Genomic DNA, 19,700 nt, shown 5'->3' with positions numbered 1-19,700 from the left:
CGCTGTGAACCTGCAAACACAATGCCGAGCCGGGGATGGGTACCTCGGTGATTGCCCTCCGACGCTCAAGTCAAATCTCCAACAGAAAGAAAGAAGTAAAGCAGAGAAGAGGCAAGAACTGTAGCTACAGTAATGAAGTGAGCATACCTCCGTCGAAGTCTGGGGTCCTTATATAGGCCTCCCCAGAGGCGCGTACACGCTCCCCGAGGCATACACACTCCCCGAGGCGTACCTGGAATGGATGTGTCAGGAAAGCACGCCCGACACCCTACCTTAATAGCATGAGCATATCTCTGACGTGATAGTAGAAATTTCCACCGTACGATTCTCTGTCCGACCAGGCCGTTGGCCATGCCTCTTGTCGACGACACTGGTTCCTAGGAAGATCTCGCCACCTGCTCCCTCTGTCTTTTACCAGGCCGAGTGGAGGAACCGCTCGGCTAGCGCCTTTCTCAGGCCGAGCGGAGGAACCACTCGTCTAGTACACTAGCCGAGTGGAGGTCCGTCGGCTGACTACCTTCAGGCGGATGCCTGCTTGGCCGAATGCTGTGGCTATTGTTGGCCGAGCAGGATGGATGCTCGGCTTCCGTTTCTTCCTGCTTTGCTTGGTCAGCGTTGGAAACTCGGCGTCAGGCCGAGCTGTCGAAATGCCGGATCGACCATTCCTCCTGCTGATTAGGAAGATAATCCATCCGGTTGAACGACTACCGAATGTTGACCACTTTAACCTCCTGTTAGACGGATCCTCTTTACCACCAGATCAAATACTTTCTTCTAACATCCACTATGATTTGTAAGAATTATATAACTTAAACAGGGTTTAAGTGTCAAATATACTTTATAATTTATTTTTAAAAAAAATAAAATTAAGATGTCTTAAATAGTCACAACTCACAAGTGACCGGCGGTAACGTGCGCCTTCATAAAAACCTGAATTCATCGGGTATACCTGACGTGACGCTGATTCCTTGGCAACACCATCCAACGGACAGGATCCTCCAACCCATGGAACGACACAAATCTCAACGTATATGACGGACGGCCGCATACGGCCGCCCCTAGATATTTGTTTCACAGGTATAATAAACAAGCAATTAATCGAGACTAAATTTTCAAACTTCGAGGGAGTTTTTCATAAAATTACACTGTCCGGGCACAAATACAATCGTCATTTCATGTGAAACTTCGCCAGGCACCGTCACTCCCAGACCAGAAACGTACGCCGCGCTCGTCACCAATGCCTTCTTTGGACGCGCGTCGATTTTTTATTGGTAGTACTGGCCATCAGGGTTCGCAGCAGCACAGCGGATTAGGTGGAGGGAGCGGAGGAAGAGAAACATATTGGAAGTAATAAAGAACAGAACACTCCAGTCTCATCTCTTCTGTCCCTCTATCTCTGTCTCCCTCTCCAAGAACTCTCACGAATCCCAAAATTTCTCACCGGTTCCGTTTAATTAGACTCCTGCAATGCCTGATGCTGTGATGTAGCTTGAAATTGTCTGATTTGATCAATTTTCGCCGATTTCTCCCCTTTTGTGGGTTGCATGTGTTCCAGATTGGGAGGGGTGAGGGAGTGAAGGAATGCTGGCAGCCGTGGATCGCCGGATGAGCGGTGGATGCCAGCAGAGTTGCGGGGAGAGCAGCGAGGAGGAGCTCTCGGTGCTGCCGAGGCACACCAAGGTGGTTGTCACGGGCAATAACCGGACAAAATCGGTTCTAGTCGGGCTCCACGGTGTCGTCAAGAAAGCCGTCGGCCTCGGCGGCTGGCATTGGCTGGTAATTCCTTTCTATTCCTTGATCTTGGATAATCTGATGCTAAAGTAACAATTTTTACTGAGGTTTCATTGGGCTTGAGATATAATTTAATGGGTTTTCGACCGAATGAGATAGTTAATTTGTTTTCAATTTCAACGATTGGATCTGTTTGGACAATTTGTTTAAATTGCTTAGATGGGTTTTATTGGAGAGTTATCCATTGAGTTTTTTTTTTTTCCTTTCTTTCTAACGATAATGCAGCTTTGGCTATAGATGCGGTTTTCAGTATACCTTGCAATTTATAAATCATGAAATCCTTGAAATGGGAACTCTGTAGCTATGAATTTATCAAGATTTTTGGTTTGATTATACTCGTCATTTTTGTACTTGCTGATTTTGTGTTTGACGTTATTATGATCAATTCACGATTTCAAGTAAATTCGATGATATCAGATCGGAGATGGTAGGATGTTTCAATCTGCAGCATCTGAATAATAATAAAAAAAAGAGCTACAAAAACTGATCTCATTTGTTTTTTTTTACTGAGAACACAGCTTTCTTAAAATTACCATTGGAACCCCTGACTAGTTAATGATTTTCACCACTAACTTCTTTGAAAAAAATGATTTTAAGTTTATTCTTTTTTTTTTAAATACTTAGATCTACATTTTGACGACTTTTGTAAAAAATCGAAGCTATTTTAATATTACGAATTTTTAACAAACATCCAAGGAACATGAAGAATGAATAATAAAAAATATATTACTTTAATATAAATCAATTAATATTCTAGATATCAAATTTATGCACAAGAAACCTGGTACGAGATTGCTGTGCATCAAGAAGCACTACATCAAATTATTTATCAAAGCAATAATTTTTCAAAATCATATCTTCTAAGTCACTGCATTTTTACCAAACGCATTATAGCTGTCCATCAATTTAGTTCTCATCATGTTTTCTGCCTGTGCAAATACCGACACACAAAGCCTTGCACTCTGACTTTTAGTTGATCCTTTTCTAAAGGTTTCACGTTCAATTGGAAGAAAAAAATTAAAATTCTAAAAGAGTAGTGATGCTAAAGAAGCCTTTTTTTTCTTCTTCTTTCTTTTTCAAGCTTGTGTATATGTATACAAAAAAAAGGTCCGATGACAAATTTTGGATCAATCATTCCCTTAAGTCATGCAAGTTTTGTTGTTATTCTCAGTTGCTGCAGCTTTTGACTATTTTAATTTTTGAAATACCTCAGGTTTTAACTAATGGAATAGAGGTGAAGCTACAAAGAAACGCTCTTAGCGTTATTGAAGCGCCAACTGGCCAAGAAGACGATGATGACGAATTTAACAACATGAAGTGGAATGACTCAGATATTAGTAAATATTTTTTTTTTTCCTTTCAAGTGCTTAGGTTCAGTTTATTCTGATGATGATCAGTAAAGTTTCTAACCTGTCTTGTCCTTTCGCTATCAAGTAGACATGATTAGAATAGCTTATTCTTATCATAAGCCTTTAGGTCTTAGGATGAGTGTCTAGTAGAATTTGTCTGAGGTGTTTGTTTTGGAGTTCACTTTTGATATTTTTTATGCGGCTAGCATTACATCCGTCTTCTTGCTTCTCATTTCTATCCTCATGGTTTAGTGTGTCACCTTTTAAAGATTGTGATCCATGTTAAGTTTTTATATAGGAAACTTCTAGTTACTTGCATTGTTCCTGAAGATCTTGTAGGAATGCTGTAGAAAATAAAACAACTCCACCAAGGATAAGGTACATAGAATATTATTAATGAAGACTATGTTTCCAATGTCTTTCTTGGGCGAGCTAATTTCTGGAGATCAATTCTGGATAGTTCTTCGGTTCTTAAATAAGGCATGGCATGCATTGCCCTAGCCACCTCATTTTGCCAAACAGGTATATAGAATTCTTATTAGCTGAATCTAAGTTAAGGTCAGTGTTATATGAATTATGATCTGATTAGGCTAAATAATCTTCGGGAGGATGCACTTCTTTCTAGAATTTTTCCCGTGATTTGTTTTAGCTATGTTATCATGTCTGGACTCGATCGAAATATGGCAGCTTGAAGTTTTCATAAGCCATGTGAACATGTTCATACTCCATCAGAATAATTATGCCAACTTGAGATTTTCATGAACCAGAGCTAATTATCACCTATTCACCTTAAACAATGGCATTTTAGTTTTCTGAAGCATTTCAATTTTTTTAAATCTTCTCTTGCTTAGGTATCACTGTGTTTTTTTTTTAATTTGACATACTTTTTTCTCTCAGCAAGTGATTCTATACAGCTGCAAACACCGCAAAAATTGAGGAATAAGAACCATAAAGGATTTCCCAACAAATTGTTAAGCCGGTCTCATTTTTCTGATTCACATTCTAAGGGATCTGTGTTGCCCACAAGCTGCACCACAGTAAGAACTACCATTTGATTTTCTTTTAGTATCATATCATTATTCTATTATTTGTCTTTGCAATGTTCTTTCTTCAGATACCATAATTTTGTTATCTTAGAGTTTCCAAACGTCTAATGTATCAGCACATTGCTGGTGCAGAAAGTCGATCTGAGCAAACTAGAAACAACAGCACTATGGCGATACTCAAAACATTTTAATCTTGTAAGTTATCACAGTAGTTCACGATGCTCATGTAGTCAACCACATTCCTTGTTTGTCGTTTATCTTGTTCTGGATGAAATCCTACTTATTTCCAGAGACACAAAACCATGTTCTCTGTCTGCAACAGGTGGGTGGGATTCCAAACCCCTCCAAAGAGCAGCTAATTGAAATAGTTCAAAGGCATTTCATGTCACAGGTAAGTGAACCATTGCATTGATAAATGCATCATTGCCAGTGAATGCATTTTGTGAGTCTTTGACCGTCTTTTTGAATCCAATTGCTATACTTGTACTTCTGAAGCAATTGGATGAGTTGCAGGTAATTGTAGGCTTTGTGCAGGCTGCAAAGAGGCTGAAGTCTGTGAGTGATTGATCCCGACTCGGGAGTTATTCAAGCTAACAGAGTTTTCAAAGTCGTGTCATTACATTTTATTGCTTTTGAACCCCAAAGCTTGATTGCAAGATTTTGGAACAAATTGGGTTATTAGGTGCTAGAGTTAGTAGTCTATTGTTGATACTACTGTTAAAAGACATCTGTGGTCAGACAATGGGCACCACTTTAACATATTTTAAGTACAGTTAGCAAAAGTTTTTGGTGGATTTATTCATCTATTTTTTGCTTAACTTTTGTTTTCAATATTTATTTTTGATACATGTAGACATTATCCATGTTAAGTCAGGTTATATTAATTATTCTATCAAATTCAATAGTAAAGGGTGCTGTGGTGGGAGCATGTGCATGTGATTTCTCTATTTGTTTGTCTCCGCGAAGATAAACATGGGTAGCTTGCATGACTTAAAAACCTCTCAACTTCCTAAACCTATGACACAATATTAAAGTCCTTTTATTTTCAATAAATCATGATAATAAGGCAAAAAAAAAAAATTAATTTTCACAAAAAAAGGTTATATGCTGAGTTAGCTAAAAACATAAAGACTAAACAAAAGTTTGATTGTCTTCACACTTCTTTATAACTTCAATATATGTTAAAATTGATGATAACTTTGCTAGCTTCCTTACTTGAATAAGGCTAAGATTACTGAGCTCATCAAGAGGAAAGAGGATTTGTTTAATTGAATTTCTAATGGTGGCAAATCGACAATCTCTTATGGGAGATCCCTTGAATTAAGGAGGTTTAATCGAATAATAAGAAATTGACTAGTTGGTTGAGGGAATACAAATGAAATCAAAAACACTTTTGTGTATTAAGTTTTACACGATAAGAACGCCCATATCTCATTCCTATAAATAATGATATCTTGTGCTCCTTCCTAGATGGAGAACAAAACAGGAAGAATTTTTAAAATTTTAAAAGACTTGAAGCCATAATTTAAATGATGAAATATGACTCTATACACATCCTTCAAAGAGACTCTCCTATATATAAAAAATATTTGTGTAATATTATTTTTTTAATTGAGAACAGATATCTAATTTAAGTATATTAATCATGAGGTGATCCATCCTACGAAATTTTTTTACTAGTCATTAGGATAAATCGTAAAGTAATAATAATGGATGACCTATTACAAAAATTTAAGTTAACCGCCATTAAAAAAAAAACTCAAATATATATGCATTATTGTGGCTAGGAAGCTAGACCCATTCGTATGCCTACTAAAATCAAGGTATACCAATGCACAGCCATTGACCTAGATCATGGGATTTTTTTAACGACTCTAATTCTTAAAATATTAAAACAACACTTGTTTTTTTTATTTCAAAAATATTTGTATTTCAATTTTATTGTAATAGTTTTAAACAAAACTATTATTATACGTGTTTGTTTAAAAATATTATATAATATGTAATAACTTTGGGTTTAAAAATTACTTTATATTATAGTAATTTTACGTAAAATTGTTATAACTTGTAAGGGTATTCACATTGGCAGGTGTTATAACACCCCTTATTTCATCAAAAAGTGAAGGATCCACATGCCACATTCACATTATATTAACACATTCATTCTCTCATATTGGTTTTAACATTAATTTTCATTATTTGTGGGATCCGTTTTCTATTTATCTTTATTTTTATTACAATTTCAATTATATTTACACAATTTAAATAATTATTATTTAAAATAATTAATAATATTATTTTTAAATATATTATTTACATAAAATTAAAATATATTTATTTAAAATTAAAATAAATAGTAATATTAATAATTTTATTTAAAATTAAAATATATCCATTGTTATATGTTTAAACGATTTTTTTAACTTTTTATTTTTTTTAAAGTTTGTGGTGGGCCACAAACTTTAATATTTGTGGTGGGTCACAAATTAAAAAAATGATGGAATAAACATTAAACGCGTTCAATGTTTGTGTAGGCCCCATCTATATTTTAACAATCTTTGCATTGGTTTTAACGTTCATGGAACATTATAACATGTGAATATCAATCCAGTGCAGTTGCTCAAAGGGTATTTTAACTAAATTGAAATGATTTTCATTAAGTTAAAAAAGATTTTTTTATTAAAAAAATAATTTTATAATAGTTTAACTAAAGTTGCTATAATAGTATTGAAATAAAAATATTTTTAAAATAAAAAATAAAATATATTTTAATATTTTTAAAAATTAAATATTTTACTCAAGTTGTTAATATGTAGTGCATTATATTAGAAACTCTTTTATATACAAAGCTTGATTATTTTAAAGCCATTTAAGTCAGTAAGGATGACTTTCATTTAATAATATATTCCATGAATACTTTTTTTCTTTTTTATTTTAAAAATTAAAATTAGTAAGACCTTAACCACTAAGAATAATAATGTATATTGGACACATGAATTAAAAAAATAGTGTATCAATGCACAACTATCCTCATATTATAAGATATATCTAAATAAAAAAATAAAAAAATAAAAAAAAATGCAACTGACTAAATAAAAATTAATAGAGGTGTCAATATTGTTGGATAGACTGAGTTGAGATTAGACTGAAATAAAAATATTCAATTAGAATTTGAATTTAATTAAAAATTATAAATTCAGATAATTTGACCAACTTAAATAATTCACCCAATCCCAAAAAATCTTTTTTATTTTATTTTAATATTTTCTAATTTACTTTTATTTTAATATTTTATTATTACTAGTGATCGTGCACGCATCGCGTGTGTAATATAATACATTGAAATCACATTGATCCTTTATAATGAAATTATATTAATTAAAGCATTTTAGCATTAAAATACTAAAGTAGAGTCATTAGGGTAAAGTACTTGACTTTTGAAAATCTGAATTATTTGGTTCTTTGAAAATCCGAATTGTTTAGATTTTTGAGTGTCACCCTTACGGCTTCACTATGAAAAAATTAATTTAATTTAATATTATACTTATCTTAGTAAAAAAAACTAAGAAAAATATATTTTTTAACATTATCGACCTAAAATATTTATAAAACTTTTTTAATCATAATATTGTCAATTCTAAGATGTGAGACTAAAGAGAACTATATTTTTTTCATATAAAGCAATCAGAGAAAATTAATGATGAGAAAAATTCATAATAATATGCCGCAGCTAAGTCTTGAATTCTAGATCATTGATTGTTTCGCTTGTTGGATTACTAATAAATCTTGAGATTATTTTTGGTATGAATAGAAAAAAAGATATTAACGTAAATTTATTTTGGGAGATTTTTAATAAAATAGTAAGATTATACTAACATTTACTATATAAATATCTTAATTTTTAAAATAAAATTTAATTTAAATCTTAAAAAAAACGGTTAAACCTTAAATTTAAATCAATCCAAATTCAACCTAAACTTAAATCAATCTAAAATATTTAAACTCGAATCCAATCTAAAAAATCTATATTTTTTAATCTGATCGACGGATAAAGTTCATTTTTGACATCAGTAAAAAAATAATTTTTTTTACATACTTGCATCGGCTTTTTCTTCATTATTATCAATGTCAAAATGATTTTCAAATGTATTATGATATTTACATAAGACAATCTTTTTATGTTTTATTTATCATATAAATTTGAGGTACAATTTTATATTGTATATTTCTTGATTCTTAAATGAGCCTTTCCGTCAATATCATCAACGTCAATATGGGCTATCAAAGACACATTTCAATAGCCTTCTCATGAAAGGTAATGTTACCGGGACAGGGTGGTGTAGTTAAGATCTCGAAGGATAGGTTAAATATTTAGAGTTCAAAATTTAACTATGATATATTGTAGAATTTTTTCCCTCGATATATAGCGGATCCGTGTATAGGATCGATAAGCAATATCATACGTTGTCTTTTTACTTTTTTGGAAAAACAATATACAGTGGAAAATAAAAGAAACAATGTTAATATTTTTTCTTTTACTTGGTTCATATTTTGATAACTGCTAGGTCAAGGTCCACACTCACTAAGTATTTTCGTTGGACAATTTACAATAAACTCGATGATAATACAAATGACTTGAAAGTGAAATACACATAAATAAAAATGATACCAACGATGTGAGGAATATAGTAAATTTGAGCTTTGGTTGTCGAAATAGTATTTTGACATTGTAGAGTGAGTTTCGGAGCAACGGACGAGTACAAAAATTGTAGTGAATGCTCTTCTGAAATTGCTATTCGAAACTTCTTTTATAGATTTTTCTAGGCGCCTAGACCACCCCCGGACGTCTCTATTAAAACATATCTGATCTTACTTCATTGCTGAGTTTATCCATCTCGGAACGTGTAGATCTCTTTCAATTGGGCTGCTAGATCCCTTTCAGGCACTTGGGCTGCTAGACACTCACTGAGGCAAACATCAACCATTTTCAAAACATCTAGAATAATGATATAAGGTTAAAATATCGGTTTTCAAAAAAAAAATATTTGAATAAGATAATTTTTGAAATTGGCCTTTTACAACTTTTAAAGGAATTTCGAAAATTTATTTCAATGCATTTTTCCAAAAAAAATTCAAAATGGTTTTTTTCAAACATTCAAAGATTATGCATGGGTTTGTAAAACTAATTTTAAAAATTAATAATAGATATTTCAATCAAGACTCCACCTCAATTTGATAAACCCTTAAAAATCTTTATTAATCATAATGAAGATATATCTATGTATCTAGGGTCTTAAAAGTTTATGATTGACCCAAAGGATCTAAATACTAACACTACAATAAAAATGTTAAAAGATATATAACATTATAAAGACAACGATTTTAGGAGAAACTGTTGTGAATTTGATTAAAGACAACGATTTTTGACAAATCATTGTCTTTGAACCTCTATAAAAATAGGAAAGATAATAGTTTTGTAAAAATCGTTGTCGTTGAGTAACTTTTTTTTTAAATCAACAACACATTTTACAATGATATTTTAAAATAGTTGTTTTTAAGCACTTTTTTAGGTGTTATGACAATAGTTTTGTAATCGTTATATTTTTATATTATTTTATATAGTCAAAGACAACAGATTTAATAAACCGTTGTCTTTCACTTTATTCTTTTGCCCTTTTTCCCCTTCGCCTTGCAGTCATGTTTTATTCCCTCTCTTCAAAAATTTTTTTGCACCGTGTTTTCCCTTTGCGTTCCTGAGGCTTCTTGACCCCTAAGTTATTTTTCTTTTTCTCTCTTCATACAATCTCTTCACGTTGCGAATCCCTCTCTGGCAAACCCTAAGCATCTCCATCCAACCCCTTTCCGACGAACCCCTCTCCATGAACCTCTCCTCCGAACTCCTCTCAGCCTAACCCTCTCCCGTTGAACATCTCCGGTGAACCTCTCTCCACTAACCTCTCTGTTGGTAATATATTTAAAGCAATATAAACAGCAGTATTATATTGACACAAAAATAGCATGCAATAGACAGATAAATAAAGTAGTCGGGTTTAGAATATAGTTATCCGATTGAAGCGTCGGCACGCCGACTGTCCTTAGAAAATTTATTGTCGCCTCACGGTGCAAAGGCTCCCCGGCAAAATTCCCCCAAGATCCGACAACCGCTCGTCTTGTCCATAGGTGCACTCCAAAACAGACGCGACACTCGGACCCAACCTCAGATCGCCGAAAGACCAAGCCTCAGGACACAACAAAGGCGCAGAAAGACTCAAACTCGAAAAGAAAAATAGAGGAGGTGCTGTGCAGAATGTATCGCACAGAGAAGGGAGAAGAAGGAAGATTGAGTGAAGAATAGAGGCACTGCTTCGCTAACGAGGAAATGCATCCGCGTCTCCTCACGCGGAACAAGAGTTTGGTTCGAACCAACCGAACCGGAAACCGTGAGCGCAAGACCCACGAGCTGGGGATTTGCACCCCCCCTGCGCGCGAGCGTTAATCGCGTACATGACGCCCGGTTTATGGATTTCCGGCTTGAACCCCCCAAATCCACTCGATTTGGGCTTGGCCCGCGCATGCGTGTAGGTCGCCTTATCATTGCTAAGCAAGGATGGAAGGACTTCCTATATAAGCCCTTCCAAGCTTCTCCACTTAGTAATGTGGGACTAAAAACATTACTAAAAAATACTTTGAATTTAATACAAAATTCAACACTCTCCTCCGAACTCCTCTCATCCTAACCTTCTCCTACTAATCCTCTCCCATTGAACATCTCTACCAAACCACCCACCTTCGTTCCCTTTTCAAAGTGGGATGAATCCACAATTACACTGATATGCCTCAGGTATGACTAGAAAAAGTGCTTCTAGTTAGTTTCATGTGACGCTTATGAAACCTCAAGCCTAGACCAGACGACCAAATGTACAAGTCTGTCCCCTCCCCTTTCTTTATACAGAACATCACTGCATAACCATTGGCCTAAGCTTGATGCCCCCTCCTATCAAGCATTGTTTTAAGGATTACTTTGACTGTGTGTATATTGAAACTCCACTCTCCTCCGTTGGTGATCACTAAGTAGTATACCTAAATTTTAGGTGTTATTTCTGAGAATTGGTACCGAAGGTGGCCTACTAAATTTGTTGTTAATAAAAGCAAATAGGCATACTTTTGCGCTTTAATTTTATCCTATCTGAGTTCTTCAATATAGTGAAAATTTGTCATGAGTTGATTGCTGCGCATTGGTGATAAATTGATGGATCATTCATGTGAGTTGAAATTTAGTTCTGTGTTGATCATATATGTATCAGATAATGCCTCCATCAATTATTGATCTATTTTATCATGTTTTCCTATGAGTTGGTGTTTTTTTTATTGTTTGTCAAAGATGCTTTGTTGTCATTCTGTTCCCATCTTTAGATGACATGTAAAATAGAAGACGATGTTTCACTGTCTGCTTGTAGTTCTTCTCCTTTTCTATAAAATCTCCAAAGTTTTTTACCTAACTTTGTTCTTTGTAAGCTAAACTCATGTTCATCGTATCATCTGACAATTAATGAGGCAAAAACATATGAATTGAATAAGAGATGTCATGTGCTTAGCTGTCATACTACAATGATTCATTCTGTTTTCTTTATATAAACCTGCTTTATTTTATCTTCTGAATTAGATAAAGTAGCTTTGGTTAACAATGCAGATGCAAATCCTTTAATATTGTTGAAACATCAACTAATGATTTGGTTGAACAGAATGTTTGTTTAGTATAATAACTTGTCCTGATTGTTCTTGTAGGGCTAGGAAGAAAATGAAGGCATTGGCAAAGAAAAGCAAGGCATTAAGGGTAAATTTGTAAAAATATTTTCTTGTAGTTTAGAACTTATTTTAAATACTATTGCCTTTTTGTTGCTCAAACAAAAAGGATCCTTATTGATATAATTTTAACTTGTTTTACATGACCAGGATTTGTTGGTTAAGGTTTCTTAGATTTTGGTTATTTGATAGGGATCTATGAATCTGTATGTTTGTGTACATGTGCTCTATGTTTTGTGCATGTGCCAAATTTCTGTACATGTGCTTTATTTTCTATGTCTAGTATCTTATTTATCCTATTTTATGTGGTGTATGCTTGTTTGGTCTATTTTTTCCCCTTGCTTTTTAGTGACATCTACTACAGTAAGCTATTACTTGTCAGTTTCATTTTTGGTTGTTGTGTGAAGCTACTTGCAAACTAATGGATGCTTCATTTAGTAATTGATTCTTGTTAAAATAAATGTTGCAAAATTGAATATCTTTTTATAGTTGATGAACTGTCTTGTTTAGTTAATATCTTTTGAAGTGGAACTTAATTTATCATGATTCTTATGAACTGATTCTATTTTATTGTTGCAGGCTGAATTAAAATTTTTTTGTTTACATGGTGCAGATTTCTTAATGGCATACAAAACTTTGATCGTGCTCAAGAAATTCCCTATGAGGCTCCTATATGTGACCTTTTGTGGTCTATTCCTGATGATAATGCTTCTGTAGTATGATCCTATATGTAATCTTTTATTTTTGATCTTTTGTGGTTGGGGTATTTCTCCATGTGGTTATGGTTGGGACAGATTGTAGTAATTATAGATGCTTTTGAATAGAACTGAATGTATATATATTGTAAATAGATAATATTTTTTGGTTGGGGCATATTGTAATAAATAGATGCTTCTGAACTGAACTAAACTAAATGTATATATATTGTAAATAGATAACAATTTTTCTTACAAATACAATTATTTTTAACTATTGAAAAGGGTGATCAAAGACAACGGTTTTAAAATATTGTATGAAAAAAATCAAAGACAACAATTTTTTATCTATTATCAATGTATTTTTTTAATCAAGATAGACAACGGTTTTTAAACTATTGTGAAAAGTAATTAAAGACAATAGTTTTAAACTGTTATTAAATTATCATCTAATAGTAAATCCTTAAGAAAGACAACAATGTTTAACTATTGTCAAGTGCCATGTGGAGACATTGCTGTCTTTGGTATTAAAAGACAACAGTTTAAAAATATTATCGTTTAGCACACTTTTAATAACAGTGTCAACTATAATAATTTTTAAACAGCAAAGACAACAGATTTTATCCGTTGTCTTTTAACATTTTTATTATAATGTGAGTGTTGGTCAATAGTTGTTATCAAATGTGTATAGTTTTGAAAACTATACATGTAATTAGTTTTGAAAACTATACATGTAATTGCACTTCATTAATTATACAAATTTTGAAAATGAATTTTAAGAAAATAGACTTATGAATTTTTGAAAACCTTTTCAAGAATATTTTTAATTTACTTTTTTTTTTTTTGGCATCTCACCCATTTTAGATTTTCAAATACTGTAACCATATGTGCTTGTTAGCATAATTTATCTAAGGTAGAAATAGTTTGATTTAAATTAATTTTAGATTAAATCAGATTTATTTAACTTAATTTTATCTTAAAGATTCTTGGTTAATTAATTTAATATTGAAAATTTTAATTAAACTTGAAATTATTAATTTTGAATTAAATTGAATAATTTGAATTAAATAATTAATATTTAATTAATTTATTAACTTTATGATTTTAGGTTTTATTTTAATTTAAGTTAAGTTTAATTAATGTTTAGTTAAAATTTTTAATTTAATTGTAATTAAGATTTTATTTGAAGTTTGATTGAGATTAATGAAAGTTTTAATTAAAATTTTAATTTAAGTTTAATTAAGGTTTAGAGTTTAGTTTAATTTAAGTTTAATTAAGGTTTTAATATTTGTTTAAGTTAAGGTTATAATTCAAGTTTAATTAAGGTTTTAATTTATGTTTAATTAAGGTTTTAATTTTTGTTTAATTAAGGTTTAAATTTACATGTAATTAAGATTTTAATTAAAGTTTAGAGTTTAGTTTAATTTAAGATTAATTAAGGTTTTAATTTATGTTTAATTTATGTTTTAATTTAGGTTTAATTAAGGTTTTAATTTATGCTTAAGGTTTTAATTTACGTTTAATTAAATTTAATTAACTTTTTAATTAAAGTTTTAATAGAGTTTAGTTAAGATTTAATTAAGTTTAATTAAAATTTTAATTTAAGTTTGAAATTAAATTTTAATTAAGTTTAATTAGGTTTAATTAAATGTTAATTAAGTTTAGATCAGATTTAAACTTTAGTTAACCTATTCATCTCACCCGGTTTAAGTTTCGACCAAGGTACTAATTTTATGAGATATTTAGTTAATTTTTCATGATTTGTAGATTGTTTGACCTTGTGTTAGATTTATGTTTAACCGTCAATTAGTTAAATATTCATTTAAAAATTGGCTTTCAAGCTGTAGCGAGACACATGAGTCTTCTTAGGTATCTGAGCAACAACGACTTCTAGATAAAATCTTTTTAGGAAATTGGGCATTTAACAATGCATTGAAAAACCTTGATCTAACTAGTTTAGGATGTGGCAAGGTTGCTTCGGTTAGTTCCACTTAGCTAAGTATACCAACTATGGTATGCCTTATCTTACTTGACTCCTTAAACCAAGCTTCTCTAACATACTATTATCTGGCCCCACCCTGATACTATGTTAATTGACAAGAATAAAAAAAAAAATCTTTTTTCTATCTAACCCTAATTACCCAAGTGGGTAGGTTATGTTCTTGAGGATCCAACTAATGTGGTGTCTCACCCTTAGTCATAAAACTTTTGTATTATATTTATATAATGAATTTTATTTTTAGGCACATAATATTTATTTTGTCCTACTTGCTTGTTAGATAAGCTTTCAGAACTCATGCTTTGGTTTGGTTTTTATTTTGACTTACAAGTGAAATGAATGTTTTGTTAGTTGAGTTGAATTTGTATTCGAGTCTAGACTTGTTATATACAGCTCTTTGAGATCCAAGTATCATATATAGATATTTGAATCTTGTATTGAATTTCTCTAGAAGTTCTCTAAACTTTTTAACTTCACATTTCAAAATGGAATTTTCTTTCTCAAGTTTTACTACTTGGGTTGAGTTTCCATTTTGAATTTGTATAGTTGAGGAGTTTAGGTTAAGTTGTTTCTTAAGGAGAAATTTAACTTGCTCTTCAGCTTTAATTAATTTTTTATTTAGACATGCAATTACTTTAAAAAATTTTACATTTAAAATAAATTTTAACTCGTTGGAACTTTTGAAAACAGATACAGATCCGTGGCTCAATTTATACTCAGACTCATCTTCTTATTCTGAATTATTTTTTGACTCAGGTCCAGTTGCCATCAATGTAAGGTAGCTTGCTTGGTTTGGATCTTCAGCTTCTTATTGTTCTGAAAAAGACTTATCCTAAGTGGCTTGGAGTGTCTTCTTTCTTTTCTATCTTCTTAGACTTGTCTTCTTTTAGATTGGGGCATTCAAGCTTGAAGTGACCCTTCTTGTAAGAACCTACAAGAAAAGCTATACCTTCTTAACCTGATTTGAGTCAGTTTATTCATACAATTCTAACTCAAAAAATAACTCATCTAATTTTAATTTTGACAAATTTCTCAAAACTTTATAGGCATCTACTATAGATATCCACAATGCATTTCGAGGAAACGAGTTAAGAGCATACCTTAATATGTCCCTGTTTTCCAACTGGTGACCGATCAGATAAAGCCCGTTGAGGATATTCTTGATCCTTGTATGCAGTTGAGCTGCCATTTCTTCATCCTACATTTTTATGTTAAGTAAATTGTTTAATAATAAATCATGCTTCGTTACCTTAGCATTGTTTGCACCTTCGTGTAGCTTAACCAACTTGTCCCAAAGTTCTTTTAAATTTTCAAATAGTCCAACCCAGTAGAGTTCTTCCTTTGTTATCCCATATTGGAGGTGTTCAGTGCCTTTGAGTCAACTTGGGTCTTCTTCTTCATTTCTGGGTTCCAATTTTCTAGGTCAAACGACCCACCAATTGTATCATCTTTTGGAGCCTTGAACCCTCATCGTATGTTGAACCATTTATCAATGTCGATCTTCAGGTAAACCTCCATTTTCTTCTACTAGTAAGGGTAGTCATCCCTACTGAAGAGTGGAGGGCAAGCAGTACTATAACCTTCACTTTATGCTATTTAGATGAGAGAATCTTGCAACAAAAAATTGAAATAAAAGAATTACCAAGACTTGGTCTTGGATTAGTAGTGTGGGAGAAGAATAATATGAAAACTAAATTACCTAAAGTGATGTTGCACCAACTTTGAGAAGTGAAAAATCATGAATGAAAAAAAAAGATCAAAAGGGGTTATTGTACCAATTCTGGTTGACAATGAACAAATGGAAAAGATGCTTAAAAAAGTGGTTACACTAGAGGAGAGGGGGGGGGGGGGGTGAATTGCATTCATCGCTTTTTCACTCTAAACATAGAATATGTAGAAGAAAAGAAAAGAAATAATACTAACACTTTTTCTTTTACTTGGTTCACAGCCTAGTGACTACTAATCCAAGGTCTGCACCCATTGAGTGCTTTCATTTGACAATTCACTATAAGCTCAGTGATAATACAAATGAATTGAAAGTAAAGTACATGTAAATAAAAATGATACTAAAAACTTGAGGAATGTAGTAAACTTGATCTTCGATTGTCAGAACAACATTTTGACTTTGTAGAGTGAGTTTTGGAGCAACAAATGAGTACAAAAGTTATAGCGAATGATATTCTAAAGTTGCTGGTGAAAGCTTCTTTTACAAGCCTTTTTAGACGCTTGGACCACCCCCCAAGTGTCTCCACTGAAGTCTATCTGATTTAGCTTCATCACTGAGTTTATCTATCTCTGGACATCTGATCCCTTTTGGACGCTTGGACTGCTGATGTAGCTCGGGCATCTGGATCCTTATTTGAGTGGCCTTTATCACTTCTCGGGCGCTTGGACTGTAACAGCCCGGCCCTTTGGCCTCTTGGGCGGCCCTTGCAGCAGCCCCCACTAGCGGCCCCTTATGTCGTCGACCCATTTGGCGACCTCTAATGTCGTTGATCGACGATCTTTAACCGTGCCGTTACTCACTAGGACTTTCCACCCCTGGCAGTGGATTTTTGCCTTCCCCAGGATTCGAACTCTAGACCTCCAGGCTAAGTAGTAGAGTTGTAACGACCCGACCCTTTGACCTCTTGGGCGGCCCTTGTGGTAGCCCAATTGGCGACCCTTATGTCGTCGGCCCATTTGACGACCTCTCATGTCATTGACTGACGACCCTTGGCCATGCCGTTACTCACTAGGACTTTCCACCCCTAGCCAGTGGATTTTTGCCTCCCCCAGGATTCGAACTCTAGACCTCCAGGCTTAAGTACTAGAGTTTATGAATCCTGGTAACCATGTGAGCGCCAAAGGCATCTTTTTATTTCTCGCCTTTTTATTATAACGATCCGGCCCTTTAGCCTCTTGGGCAGCCCTTGTGGCGGCCCAACTAGCGACCCTTATGTCGTCGGCCCATTTGGCCGTGCCGTTACTCACTAGGACTTTCCACCCTTGTAGTGGATTTTTGCCTTCCCCAGGATTCGAACTCTAGACCTCCAGGCTAAGTACTAAAGTTTATGAATCCTGGTAGCCAAGTGAGCGCACTCACTTGGCTACCAGGATTCATAAACTCTAGTACTTAAGCCTGGAGGTCTAGAATTCAAATCCTGGGGAAGGCAAAAATCCACTGCCAGTGGCCAAGAGGTCAAAGGGTCGGGTTGTTACATGGACTACCCCCTGAGTGCTTGGAAGTTAATGTAGGTATGCCAACCAGTGTCTTCCAACTCAGCTACTCGTGAAACTGGATTCAGACCATTCCGAGTGCCAAGATCCTATCTGGTCACTCGAACGTTTAGTTGCTTGGATCCCTTCCAGGTGCTTAGAATGACCTAACTCAAACTTTGATTTCCTGCATCACAGAGTCAATAAATAGACATAGTATGAAATATAAGTATTAAAACATTTAGACAATATTAGGACTGTCTAGTCCTGAGTTTGGATTTCATTAAACCCTAGTTGGACCGACAATTATTGTCCCCTCAGTGGGGAATGCGTCCTCACTGGATATCTCTCCTCTAGTGCTTACCTCTGCTTTCTATTTGCAGTCTTACTTGATACTGATCTCTTGACCTACCAGGTCTTCATGCTAGATGTCCTATCTTGACTTTAGCCAGTTGTTAGATCCCTCAGATCCAACTAAACTTCTTGCCAATTATCATGTCCTCCAAACCTAGCTAGACTTCAGTTTGATGTCAGGTCTAATTAAGTCTTTTGTAGGATCATAGACGTGCTAGAGGGGGGGGGGTGAATAGCACTCATGACTAATTCGTTCATAAATACACAAAATATGTAGAGGAATAAAGAGATAAAGATCACAATCACAAACACCAAGAGTTACTTGATTCGAAGCCTGTGGCGACTCATACTCCAAGGCCCGCACGTGAGAGTGCTTTTGATGGGTAATCACTATAAGTTCAAAAAGATTTACAAAGAAATAATATAAGTATGAAGCTTTACAAATATGAATTACAACTTGTTACCGATGACTTGGTGAAATCAATCTTCTGGTTTTGATCGTTGTCGGAGCAACGTTTAGATGTTCCGGAGTGTGGGCAGTTGTTTGTTCTTGATCTTAGAAAGGTGTTGTTCTCGAAGCTTCTAGTTGACCCTCCTTTTATAGCCGAGGTAGACTTGATCCAGATCCATTGATCTCGGGATTAGTCTTTGACCCGACTACAATCGGTCGACCGATCTAGGTGTTCAGTCGACCGAACCCTCTAAACCTACCCAGCTTCTCGTCTACATGCTTCTACCACCTGGATAAGTCTTCGTTCGGTCGACCGATCCCGCTGACCTCACTGGTTTATCTTATCTGATCCACCCAGCTCAACTAGGTCACTGCTTATCCTCGGTTCGGTCAGCTGATCCCCAAGTTCGGTCGACCGATCTCTCAATCAAACTCGGTCTACTATATTGGGGTTCGATTGACCGATCCAAAGGTTCGATCGACCGATCAAGGTCGAATCTAACCCTGCACAAAATGTTAGTCTCCTGTAAAATAGAGTTAGCACATAGTAGATAATATCTAAATAAAAAGTTTTGATAGCCTTTGGACTGTCTGATTTTGACTTCAGATTTCCTTCAAAAATCTTAGGTCAAATCGACGCATACTGTTCCCTCATAGGGGACTCATAGGGGAACGCGTCCTCACCTACTCCTCTCAGGAGAGTTTACTTGTTGCCAGACTAGTCCTCCAGACCAATTGGACCTTTTACAAAATAGAGTTAGCACATAGCAGATAATATATAAATAAAAAGTTTTGACAGTCTTCGAACTATCCGGTTCTGACTTTGGATTTCCTCTAGAAATCCTAGGTCGAACCGATGACTACTATTCCCTCACAGGGGAGCACACCCTTACCTACTCCTCTCAGGAGAGTTTATCTATTGCCAAACCGATCCTCCAGACTGACTAGACTTTCCGCCTAGGGTTACCACCCCCTAGGACCTAGGGTTACCTCCCCCTAGGGTTTTCCATAACC

General features: G+C 34.2%; 1 protein-coding gene across 1 annotated transcript; it reads left to right on the top strand.

Moving 5' to 3' along the window:
* The first annotated feature begins 1,358 nt into the window (after nt 1–1,358).
* Nucleotides 1,359–4,984, top strand: LOC122032720. The gene is made up of 6 exons (XM_042592032.1): nt 1,359–1,776; nt 3,005–3,128; nt 4,038–4,177; nt 4,319–4,381; nt 4,509–4,577; nt 4,682–4,984. Exons 1-6 carry the CDS (start codon nt 1,582–1,584, stop codon nt 4,751–4,753), a joined length of 663 nt encoding a protein of 220 aa, XP_042447966.1. The 5' UTR covers nt 1,359–1,581; the 3' UTR covers nt 4,754–4,984.
* Nucleotides 4,985–19,700: the final 14,716 nt, after the last annotated feature.

Source organism: Zingiber officinale, chromosome 11A (assembly GCF_018446385.1).
Source record: "Zingiber officinale cultivar Zhangliang chromosome 11A, Zo_v1.1, whole genome shotgun sequence".
Classification (NCBI taxonomy): Eukaryota; Viridiplantae; Streptophyta; class Magnoliopsida; order Zingiberales; family Zingiberaceae; genus Zingiber; species Zingiber officinale.
This window is presented reverse-complemented; position numbering and strand designations above follow the sequence as displayed.

Coding starts and splice junctions, on each gene's coding strand:
- LOC122032720 (XM_042592032.1), top strand. CDS start 1,582: ATGCTGGCAGCCGTGGATCGCCGGATGAGCGGTGGATGCCAGCAGAGT. Junction 4,178..4,318: donor TGCCCACAAGCTGCACCACA/GTAAGAACTACC, acceptor TTGCTGGTGCAG/AAAGTCGATCTGAGCAAACT. Junction 4,578..4,681: donor AAAGGCATTTCATGTCACAG/GTAAGTGAACCA, acceptor GTACTTCTGAAG/CAATTGGATGAGTTGCAGGT.